At 42.7% G+C, this 12,166-nt stretch overlaps 1 protein-coding gene across 5 annotated transcripts in view; it reads left to right on the forward strand.

The window, feature by feature from the left end:
• Positions 1–12,166, forward strand: part of Nr2c2 (nuclear receptor subfamily 2 group C member 2) — a 64,873-nt gene that overhangs the window by 45,527 nt on the left and 7,180 nt on the right. For all 5 annotated transcript variants that reach the window (XM_034512392.2, XM_034512387.2, XM_034512389.2 and 2 more), the window contains 9 exons: positions 786–965; positions 2,908–3,055; positions 3,739–3,832; positions 4,660–4,793; positions 5,528–5,705; positions 6,719–6,840; positions 8,397–8,536; positions 9,367–9,504; positions 10,629–10,734. In XM_034512392.2, coding sequence (XP_034368283.1) covers positions 786–965; positions 2,908–3,055; positions 3,739–3,832; positions 4,660–4,793; positions 5,528–5,705; positions 6,719–6,840; positions 8,397–8,536; positions 9,367–9,504; positions 10,629–10,734 — 1,240 coding nt within the window. The remainder of the gene's footprint in view (positions 1–785; positions 966–2,907; positions 3,056–3,738; positions 3,833–4,659; positions 4,794–5,527; positions 5,706–6,718; positions 6,841–8,396; positions 8,537–9,366; positions 9,505–10,628; positions 10,735–12,166) is intronic.

Consider the following 12,166-nt stretch of genomic DNA (forward strand, 5'->3'; position numbering starts at 1 on the left):
TTGTTGCTCAGGGTTCTTCTGGGCTTCAAGGAAAGGCCTCATCACATACCACTCTTTCCAGCTCTTAGAAGTCACCCGGATAGCAAATTTAAGGAGGCATTACAAAAAAGGGCAAGGCAATATTGACATGGGGTCATTTCAGTACCATAGTGCTTCAAAGGAAAATGAGATCCTCCAAATTAACCTCTGTAGTCAGTGTGAACAGTGATGCTATGAAGTTTCCTAACAATTGAGCTGTAGCCTTGGGCTCTGGAAGCAAGAGAAGCTTAGAATGTGCAAGATTGTGATGTACAGTAGCACTTTATCAGCTAAGAAGGATGAGCTGAGGTCATTGGCTAAAGACTGAGTAAATGAGAGTCATGAGCTGTGATTTGTAACCATGTTCCTCGGAGGATCTCAAGGGGGTGCTTAGGGATAAGGACATTGACTCAGAGAGTAAGCAAAAATGTAAGGATGACAGATTGTTTAGTCTGGCAGTAAGGGTGGGCACCAAGCTGCTTCTATAGCCAAGGTGTGCATACTGAAGCAAAGTTGCCTGAACTACTCTCTGTGTTGGGATGGTTGTGTGCCAAGAGCAGTCACATCATGTATGAGCTTTGGATTTCTATTATGACCTTCCAAGGATTCTGTAGAGATATGGATGTATGAGGTAGACATATTGTTGGGCTGCCATTAATCCCTGTAGTGATAGCATCTGACAGAGTGTACCCCAATGAGAATAGGGATGGGACAGTTCACCTTTGCTCATGAGGAACCAAATCATGTGTTCACTCACTTCCCTTCAGGCCGGCACTATGGAGCTGTCAGTTGTGAAGGTTGCAAAGGTTTCTTCAAAAGGAGCGTGAGGAAGAATCTGACCTACAGCTGTCGGAGTAGCCAAGACTGCATCATCAACAAGCACCACCGCAACCGCTGCCAGTTCTGCCGGCTGAAGAAGTGCCTGGAGATGGGCATGAAGATGGAGTGTGAGTACTAACATGGCCCCACCATGTTAGTAAATGCCTGCTAAATAGGTGGTGTTTACCTTTGACTTTAAGCGGGTGGGGAGGCGTCAGTGGAAATACTCACAAAAGCTTCACTATGCTTTGCCTTCTGGGCAGCCAGGTGATTCAGAGCTGACACTGCTAGGTTTTGACAGTCTACATGGCATATACGAAAGTCCCTTTCTAGATGAGTCAGAAAACAGGACAGGAGAAATGGAGATTAGGTAACACCAGAGTAAAGCTGAGTCTAAGGCTAAAGAGTTACCAGAAACAGTCCCTCTCTTAATCCCTGGGCCTCATCTGTGACCCAGCACTCCTTCCTTTGGTATACTATAGCCTCCAAGTTCTAAAGAAGACCCCCAAGTGGGGGCAGCCACAAAAGGGCTAAAACTTTACCTCCTCTTAGCAGTATTCTAAAACTAGACTCTACAAGGACCATTCATTGGGTCAGTTTCTAATGGCGAAATCATAAGAACCAGGTCCCAAAATAGGCAACACAGAAAAGTCACCGTGAGCAAGCTATGCTCTTAAGCTTACAGCAAGGATGGAAAGGAACAGAGTCAGAGCCCACACTAGGCTAATAGTGCCACATGGCTCCTGGGAAGATTAAAGCCAGTGGATTTCATTATTGTTTCCTATTCTAGGAATGGGACAATGCAAAATTCACTGGGGAACAAGAAGTATGCTTGCAACCTGTACTACCACAGTCAGTATAATATATACATGACTAGCTTGGGGATGGGTCTGTGCTGTCATATTGTCAGGTTGTTCTTAGTTGTGAGCAGCGATGGGGCTAAACTTGGTCAATCACAGGCATAGTTGCAAACTCATAGTCCAAATGCATTTCAACTTAGTAGTAAGGCTTGGTCTCTTGCATTTAAGAACAGTTTGTGAGTTGGGGAGATGGCTTGATGTACAAAGTGCCTACTGTACTAGCATGAGGATGCAAGTTCTGATTTCAGGCACCCACGTAAAGGCTGGGTGTTGTTGCTAATGCAGTTGTAACACTAGGGGTGAAGACAGGTGGATCACTAAAGCTTGCTGGCTATGCATAGCCAGTCAGTGACTTCCATGATCACTGAAAGACCCTGAATCAAAACAAAGGTGAAAAGCAATAATAGAAAACCCTCAATGTTGATCTCTGGCCTCTGTTCATACATAAACTGTACACCCCATTTTCTTCAGTTGCTTGTGACAAACATACATTATTTTAAATTTTTTTTAGTTTTAATTATGTGTGTGTGTGTGTGTGTGTGTGTGTGTGTGTGTGTGTGTGTGTGTGTGTGCGCTGTGTACATGTGAATGTAGACACCTATTGGAGGCCTGAGATCTCCCTAGAGTTGTAGTAAGATGCAGTTGGAGCTGTCTGAAGTGAGTGCTGGGAATTGGACTCTGATACTCTTTAAGAATAATATATTCTTAACTGCTGAGCCTTCTCTGGCCCCTAAATATCCATTCTTAAACTTGGTTGCTGGGAAAGAAATTGCTGTATACAGTTAACAGCCTCCAGTTTGCTGAAGCTCTTCAGACTGAATAAAACTGGACGCTAACAAAGTTGCTCTGCCATTTGTGGCATGGGATAATCTATATGAAGGGTCCACTTGAAGATAGGCATTTCTTATCCTGATCTGGGCCCAACTGGTTATTGACAGAAGTTTAAAAACAAAAACAAAACAGTGAAATACATTGGCCTCCTTAGGACACACTAGAGTGGCAGTTTCTGAGCAGGCATCACCTGCCATCTTTAACCTCTGTATAAGGTTATTGCATTGGGGTTATTGATTTTGACTCTTTGCATTCATTGGAAAGCCCATGGTGACCAAACGCCAGAGTTACAGATTTGCTAAGAGACAACTTCAGTATGTTACGATGTTTATTCATTTGATTCTTTTTCTCTAAATGTGAATATATGTTGTAATTTAAGCTGTACAGAGTGAACGGAAGCCCTTTGATGTACAACGAGAGAAACCAAGCAACTGTGCTGCTTCCACTGAGAAGATCTATATCCGTAAAGACCTGAGAAGTCCTCTGATAGCCACTCCCACATTTGTGGCAGACAAAGATGGAGCAAGGTCAGTCTCCTGTTCTCACAGAGTAGTACTGTGTTCAGCCTCCAAACTGTCCTGAAGAAGTACAGATATCCCTGGAAAGAACACACACATGGCTCTCACCTGCCTCCCATAGCCCATACATGACTCACTCTCTCTTTTGATCTACTTAACATTATTGAGGGTCACTTCAAGACACAATTGATCCTAAGGGTTAGGCTTTATTCAATAGTTGTCAATAGCTCAAAGTACAGGCCTTTTAATTTTTTTTTTTTACGATATAGAAGGAAGGACCAGATGATGCTATAAACTAACTTGCTCATTCTTTTTAACACACTGTGTTGAACTGGTTTTAAAGAGAACAGAAATAAGGAAAGCCAGAAATCCAAAATGTATTACACAAAAAGCTGGAGTTGAGGCTCTCTGGACAATTTTTTGAATATCAGTTAAACTTTGGGAAAAAATGGCCATAGTTAGTATAGAAGGCCTAGGGGTAGGTATCTGTGTTCTGTCCTCCCTCAGCCTGTAGCCTGGCTTTGTGAGGAGCTCATCAGCAAGAGCAGACAGTTGGCCACTCACCCTGGGCTTAGTGTTAGAGCATTTCTCTTGTAGACAGCCTAGCATATATGGAAACCAACTGAATGCAGCATGAGCATACTGTGCAAAAAATGTTAGACACTACTCTGGGTTTCTTTTGTCTTAAATAGACAAACAGGTCTTCTTGATCCAGGGATGCTTGTGAACATCCAACAGCCCTTGATACGTGAGGATGGTACAGTTCTCCTGGCCACGGATTCCAAGGTAACTTTCTCTCCTGTGTGTTGTAGTGCAGGCTGCTTTTCCAACCATACCTGCTCTCTTGGCCATCAGACATGATGCTGAAAGCATAGCCTCCTGTAGCTACATAAATTTCTCATGGTAATAGTCATCCTAGGATTTGTTCTAAAGATGATGGTGTTTTTTCAGACACTCCAATCAGGGCTGAATGGCAATAGTCACTATCACATGGCAGCTTTGTGGACATTCAATGGTTTTTCACATGGCAGCTTTGTAGACGTTCTATGGTTCTGTTCCCTATGAATTTAATCCCCTTAGTATACATATTGGCAGGCTACCAGCATGCTGGGAAGGTAGCTGTTTTTTATAAAGCAGCCTTTTGCAAAAGCTCCAGTTCCTTTGCATTAGATAATCTGTAATAGGCTAACAAATGAGCTAGAGATGACAAACTTATAGACTGAGATGTCTGTTGGTCCAAGAGGTCATCATTGTGGTGACCTGCACAATATTCTTTGGTTCTACCAGAATTTATTAATCAGTTCTGTGCTTAAAACTTTTCTTACTGGGGCTGGGTAGAGTAGCGTGCATTTTATCACAATGTTATTGCATCACATATGTGGATCTGTGTATGTGACCATAACCAAGATACAAAAAAACAAACGCCTGATCCATTCTGATCTAGTTGATACACAAAAAGATCTTCCTAGCATGACCCTTCATTTACATCTAGAAGCTGGCCTTGAATAAACATAATACTTTCTTCATTTCATTGCCCTTAAGTCATTCTTATGTGTGTGCTAATTTTTTAGTGTTATTATTTATTTTTTTTATATATTACTATTATTTAATAGGCTGAAACAAGCCAAGGAGCTTTAGGTACACTGGCAAATGTAGTGACCTCTCTGGCCAACCTGAGTGAATCTTTGAACAATGGTGATGCTTCAGAAATGCAGCCAGAGGACCAGTCTGCAAGTGAGATTACTCGGTATGAGCCCCTCTGATACTCTGCATTCCCCAGGCATTGTGTTGTAAGGATAGATGCCAGCATTTGTCACCTGTGCTATAAATGTTGTACATTTTGATTTTTGGTGCTGGAAATTGACCTCTGTCTCCTGTGTATAAGACAAGTGCTGTGCCAGTGAACTACACACTTCAGAATATTCCAGCTTATGTCTAATTAAAGAAATATGAAGTTGTCAAAACAACCTCATATATCTGTTGTCTTCCACATTTAACTATGGCAATCTATAATGGAGGAGGACCTGCTTATATCATGTGACATAAAGCAGTCAGAACTGCAGTTTGCTCCTTACACCAGGGTCCCCCTCAAACAAAAGTTCTTTGTCTTGAGCACTGTGTAATGAACCTGCACAAAACAGTGTACTTCTTTCCTGTTTCTGTTTGCTCACACCTGTTTTCTGAGTTACGGTACATGCTAGTTGATGGATAGCACTAGCTGCTCAAGGTGTTTCTTCCCCACAGCTTGGCCCTTGTGTTTTGTTCTTCTATTCTCTATTTCTGGCCTTAGTATCAGGCTAAATGGGTGCTTACTGGGAGCTACACAGTCCTCTGCTTGGTCCTCCTGTTAACTTTTAATCCGATGCCAATATTGATTCAGACCTAGGTGTAGAGGAAAGAGCATGAGATCTAAGTAGAATCAGCTAGGGCTTTATTACTTTCTGTATTTCCCATTGATGTCTGCTTCATGTTTGTTCACAGGGCATTTGATACCTTAGCAAAAGCACTTAATACCACAGATAGTGCTTCACCTCCAAGCCTGGCAGATGGGATAGATGCTAGTGGAGGAGGGAGTATCCATGTTATCAGCAGAGATCAGTCAACACCCATCATTGAAGTCGAAGGCCCTCTCCTTTCAGACACACATGTCACATTTAAGGTAAGTTAACATGTGTTACCTACCTCCTCCATATGCCAGAGCCAGGTACTATACCAATGCTAGTTAGTCTACAATTTCAAAAGTCAGACCTTGCAATGAATTCATTTTGTAATTGTGGCAGAATCTGAATTCCAAAGCATATTCTTGTTGAAAGTGACCCTCCAATAAGTGTGGCACATCATAGCCAAGATAGACTACCATAGTATTAGCCACTGAGGATCAGGGGCTGGTTGCTCTGCCTTTTCCTATGACAGCAGCATAAGCTCAGCCAGGCACCTTGTTGGCCTCTCTACTATAGAGAAGTCAATCAAATAAACTTGTCAGGAAGAAGGCAGCCAGACTGATTTTAATTATATTCTCCACAAGAGCCATAGCCACTATCTTTGAAGAACATTAGTAGGTTCTCAGTCTTTCCTATGCTGTCTTTCTGTGTCTGCCCTCCCGACAGGGCATCAGAAGGCTCTCCAGTCTATAGTCTCCAGAATGAATCTCTTGTCTCAATACACTCTATACTGGAGAAATCTAGTCAGTCATTTGGGTAGATTAGGGTTGCTGTCTACAGTTGCTCAAGGCTTGTTTCTCAGGTTGCTTCTAAGACACTAGACCTTTTGAAGACATCAGAGCATATGGAGCCCTGGCAGGCTGTTCTTCCATTGAGATGTTATTTTGCCCAGCACCTTTTCATTACCATCTTGAAACTACCCTTAAAAAACACTTGGCCAGTGAATTAGGACTAATAACAATATAGCTGAGGTGAGAGTTGTTGAAGACATCTTTATATGGGTGAGCTGGAAAGTGTCCTATGGGCTCCTGAACCCCAATCCAGACTGCTGGACTCTAGCCACTGAGCAAGAAACCATGGGAGCTAGTGAAAGCCTTGGCTACATGGTCACATATTCCTTGAGATCTGAGACAGCTACTTTGGCTGTTACCACTGTTAAAACAGGAGATAGGCTGACAAGAGCACCTGACCCTCCTTTACCTCTTGTGTCACAACACCTTATATTTTTCAGCTTACAATGCCCAGTCCTATGCCAGAGTACCTAAATGTACATTACATCTGTGAGTCTGCATCCCGGCTGCTTTTCCTCTCCATGCACTGGGCAAGGTCAATCCCAGCCTTCCAGGCACTTGGGTAAGTGGCCTTTATTCCTGGATGTCCTTGTGTAGTGGGATTTGTTCTTCCTGTAATGGCCCACAAGGTCTCTGAGGTCCTTTCCAGTGTGATTATTCCAATTTACTATATTCAGTGACCCAAAGTTGTATTGAATGTAGTCAACAGTAGTTCTTGTTGTCAAGGATTCATTGCTAGGAGATGTATCTGGGCCTTTGATGGGATGAGTGTCAGAGCAATGGTTTATGTGTACATGTCGCCTTGCCTCACTATTGATCACCCTGTGAGGACCACTGGCTGTGTCATCTCGGCAGGAAACCCCCTCCTGGTTGCTTGTTCATGAACATCACTGTGTTTGGTGATCCTGTTTTCCAATGCCAGCTCTGCTACTGTGCTAAGTAACTAATGTCCAATTGGAGTAGGCCACCATTGTGGCATGCAGTCTGGATAGAACAACCACATGAAACTGGAAATGTAATGAATGGATGCATGCTTCAAGGTAACCACCATAGGTTATATGGGGGAAACATTAGGTTGTCCACTGGTTCATAGCAGTGGCCTAGGGTAAGCAGATCAGGGTTGAGAATTATTAAGAATAGCATTTGACAGCTATAAGGCTGTGAGAAAGTCATCTCACTTCTCCAAATCTTCAGTTTTCCTCTCCGTAAAATCCTTGCCAGAAGTGAAATCTTACAAAGCTCTTAATCCAGAGCTAAAGACTGAAGAGGATCAGCAGATAGAAGTGTGCTACTGGGCTGGGTGCTGTGGCATATGCCCCCCCATGCAATGGTGACAGTATTTCACCCTACTTCACTATTAAAGGTTTGTCATTGTCAGGGCAACTGGATAGGCATTAACTGTTGAACAAACATCTGCAAATTCTTATGACTGCCTGTCCTTGCTGCCATTTGGAAGATAGTTAATATCTTAGGGTTCTCAGTACTGTTATGTGAAGATATCCTGATGTGGAGATAAACCAAGTGGGGTTTTTATTTTTGTTTTTCCATCTAAGCATTTTGAAACCTCCTCCAGATCAGTAAGCACCAAATTCAGTAAGAGCTCTAGCTCAAAAATAAAGTGGCGTGTGGTTGAGGAAGATATCTGATGTTGACCTCTGGCCTAAATGCAAAAGTGTACACATGCATATATACCCATACAATCATGTACATACAGCCACATACACATAAAAGAGGTTTTTCTTTTTTAACTGTATCACAGCTTGCAAAAAGAGATCAGAGGAATTTTGAGGGTATCTGTTCTCTCCACTGTGTGAATTTTGTGGATCAAACTCAGGTCACTTGGCTTAATGGTAAGCATTTTTATCTGTTGAGCCATCTTGCTAGCCCCAAAAGAGTCTTATTATTCATCATCTAAGGAACTTTAGCTAAAACTTAAAACCTTCATGGACTTACTCAAGGCCTTGGATCATTCTTCTGGGAATGACCTGAACATATAATAAACCATTTTCACACCCTTGCTAGATGGTGAACAGTAGTGCTAGGGCTTTGAGTTCATAAAGCTTACATGCCTAGAGTCAGCCACATGCAACACACTCAGCCTTATCCTTATGTTCCCAGACAGGACTGCAATACCAGCCTGGTGCGAGCCTGCTGGAATGAGCTCTTCACTCTTGGCCTGGCCCAGTGTGCCCAGGTCATGAGTCTCTCCACCATCCTGGCAGCCATTGTCAACCACCTACAGAACAGCATCCAGGAAGGTAGGTCCTAGGGATATGGGAGTGGAGTATAATTTTATCCAATCTGTGCCAGCATCAAAGCCCAGCCTGTGTCAAGAGTTGACCCAGCTGATCTTTGTGAATGGATAAACAACTGTTCTCTAGTAAGATCTGCAATGGCATCTAATGAATTTGATAGTCAAGTGGAATAGCAGCTGTGGCAGTAGTAGAAAATTCATTGTGGTCCTGCAGAAGCTAGCCCCTATGAACTGAGACATGAGTTGTCATAAAGAAGTTAACCCCTGGCAACTACAGGCTGAGGTAATTTAAGTATGTACCCTTTAAGAAAAAAAAAAGATTTTTTTTCTTATTTATTTTATGTATATAAGTACACTGTAGGTCTTCAAGCACACCAGGAGAGGGCATCATAATATCGCACTACAGAAACATCATGTAGTTGCTGGGAATTGAACTCAGGACCTCTGGAAGAGTAGTCAGTGCTCTTAACCACCATCTCTCCAGCTCTTGGGTACCCTTTAAAAATAAAAATTCATTGTGTATATGTGCCTGTGCCTGTGCCATGTGTGTGCAATGTCTAGAAATTAAAAGAGGGCATCAGATCTCCCAGTGTAGTCCTGGGAACTGAAACCAGTTCCTCTGCAAGAGCATTGAGTGCTCTTAACTACTAAACTTCCTCTCCAGGCACACGCACCTCTTAATACTTCACTTTCCTCTGGAAATGAGCTCTTGACAAGCTTGAAATTGCTTGGTTCTCTTTAGAAAGTGAACTTGCCCTCCATTTGTCTATGATGCTCCTTACAAGACTGATCTTGTTGTTAGTTTTCCTCAGAGGCTGTTATATGTTTTTCTAGATAAGCTTTCTGGTGACCGGATAAAGCAAGTCATGGAGCACATCTGGAAGCTGCAAGAGTTCTGTAACAGCATGGCGAAGCTGGATATAGACGGCTATGAGTACGCATACCTTAAAGCTATAGTTCTCTTTAGTCCCGGTAAGACATGTGGTGGGGACTTAGGACACTTTGCACTGTGTCTACTGATGTTTCTGAACACGGCCATATTGTCATCAATTGTGTATGAGAGCCCTTTAATATGTTACATAACCCAGAGTGTTCATAATAAGTGCTTTGGTATCTACCATCAATATAGCAATTGTTAAATCCTTGCTCTATAGCCCTGAAGAAATGTGCCCGGGATTCATGTTCTGAATATATTTAATCAGTACCCCAACCAAGCCACTGGCCAAATAAGACCACCATCCAGTGCTGTTTTTTCTTATTTGGCCTCTTCCATTTCCAGGTTCTCTGGTTATATATAATCGAGGCAGATTGGAACTCACCTTTACTGTCTCTGGATAACAATAGGCCTGACTTAAAGCAGCTGAAAAGGCAGAGAATTCCTGGTGGAATGGAAAAAGGCACCTGGACTGGCCTCCCATTCTTCCTCTCTATAGTTGTTCTCAAAACCTCTGGAGAAGTCATTTGGCTTATCAACAGCAAGGGTTGAATGTAGCATAATCATTTTCTTCTTTCCCTCAGACTTCTTACTTTGTTCTTTTTTTTTTTTTTAAGGTACCTATTAAAAAGGAGTCATTATATAATTAAACATCTGAAAAAGAGAATATTTCTCATATATATTTAGAAATCTGTCTTTCCTAGAGCAGGAAATCTAGAGCCAATTCAGGGGTGCTATTTAGGTAAGGCTGTTAGGCTCTACCTAAGAGCCACATTCCCTCCTAGGACTCTTACAGCTTTGGAAAAATACAGAAGCAAAGCCAGTATTGTGACAGCTTCCCAATTCATTGAGCCAGCCTTCAAGTTCAGTTGCTTATATTTGATGAGTATCAGTCAAAAGACTAAAAGGATTAAGATTTCTATGACACTTTTCGTTGTTGTTGGTTTTTTTGTTTTTGTTTTTGTTTTTTCAAGACAGGGTTTCTCTGTGTAGCCCTGGCTGTCCTGATACTCACTCTGTAGACCAGGCTGGCCTCGAACTCAGGAATCCACCTGCCTCTGCCTCCCAAGTGCTGGGATTAAAGGTGTGCGCCACCACCGCCCAGCTCTATGACACTTTTCAAATTTGGAGAAAAACTTGGGGTTTACTTTTCTGTTTTCAGATCATCCAGGTTTGACAGGTACAAGCCAGATTGAGAAATTTCAGGAGAAGGCACAGATGGAATTACAGGACTATGTGCAGAAAACCTACTCAGAAGACACATACAGGTGAGGCACAAGGCCATGCATGCCCTACACAAAAGAAGAGGCAGGGTGTGGTGGGCTGTGGCAGGTGGCTGGGTCAGATTCTAGCAACCTGGCAGAGCCTCTGTTAGATCACTGACATCTCCAGGTGTATAGGTAAGAAAGAGTGCAGAAATAAGGGAATGCTAGGCTGAAGCCTTCCAGAACTAACTCCTTGAAGCTCAGTTCTCACATATTATAGAGGTGCTCAGCACTCATGGGGAGAAGGCAGCATTAAAGTACTTAACAAAAATGAAATCTGGCCCAAAGTGAGTTACATAAGGTAATTCTGCCCTTAGATAAAACTGATGGGGGAAAAGTCCTTTTATATAGGTGAAAATTAATTGGTAATATTTTAACAATAGGATGTATATTAGCCTAATACATATTTAGACAGTATAGTTGACCTACCAAAGAATAGAATGTATGGCAAGCTTTTTCAGGCCAAATTTTCTAATTCTCCCTTCCTCCCAAAGTAAACAAAAGTAACGATCCAGAAAGACATTTAGCCTGCTTTCCCCAGACTTCTATCCTCTGAGTAGAATTCTGTCTTAGGCTCCCTGAGCTGCCAGGACAACTTCTTCCTGCCCTGTACTTCTCAAAGGAAATGCTCTTGTGCCTGTGGCTCTGGTGGGTTTCTCTGTGTAAAGAAAGTCAAGACAGTTTTGTGCACATCTCCTTAGCCCAGATGCAGGTTCCCTAAACCAACTTCCACTGGGATCATTGAAGACCTTGGGTCACATGTGGAGAGTGACTTTAGTCTGATACAATGAGAGTGGGACTGCTTATGTATGTATCATACCCACAATTCCAATCTGGCCTGGTGTGCAAAGAGACTGTTCCCTTCTGAGGCCACAGTGCTCCCATGATGTCTATGGTCAATAGATGGCCGTGGAGTCTGCAGGCAGAGCCCCTCACTCTAGAACTGTAATTCTGCAGCAATAGGAAGTAAATGTCTCATTTTTAAGCCTGAGTCAGCCCTAGCCTAGACAGAGACCCAGGGCAGAGAGGTGAAGGCACTTGTGAGATTCAGGGCAAAAATGAGGAAAGCTTTCCTTCATGAATCAAAAACTCATTTCAGCATTTCTAGATAGCATATTCTGTTGTATTTTTCTTTTTATATATTTTCTAGGGGGGTGTGTGCGCGCGTGCATGTGATATGTATATACATGGGCACATGTAACAAGGTGCTTCATTGGAGATCAGAGGATAACCCGCTTTCTCCCTCTGTCCTGGTCAGGACATGGTCTGACACATGGTCAGGCTCTTTGGAACACTCCTTTACCTACTGAGCCATCACACAGCCCCTGTAACTTATGGAGTCTCCTGAAATACCTACCCTAGCTTACCTCCTCATTCAGCCTCTTAGGGCTAGCTCAGTTGACCAGTGTTCCACCAAGTCCAGCCTAATTTGCCT

This window comes from Arvicanthis niloticus, chromosome 9, assembly GCF_011762505.2.
Source record: "Arvicanthis niloticus isolate mArvNil1 chromosome 9, mArvNil1.pat.X, whole genome shotgun sequence".
In the NCBI taxonomy this organism is placed as follows: domain Eukaryota; kingdom Metazoa; phylum Chordata; class Mammalia; order Rodentia; family Muridae; genus Arvicanthis; species Arvicanthis niloticus.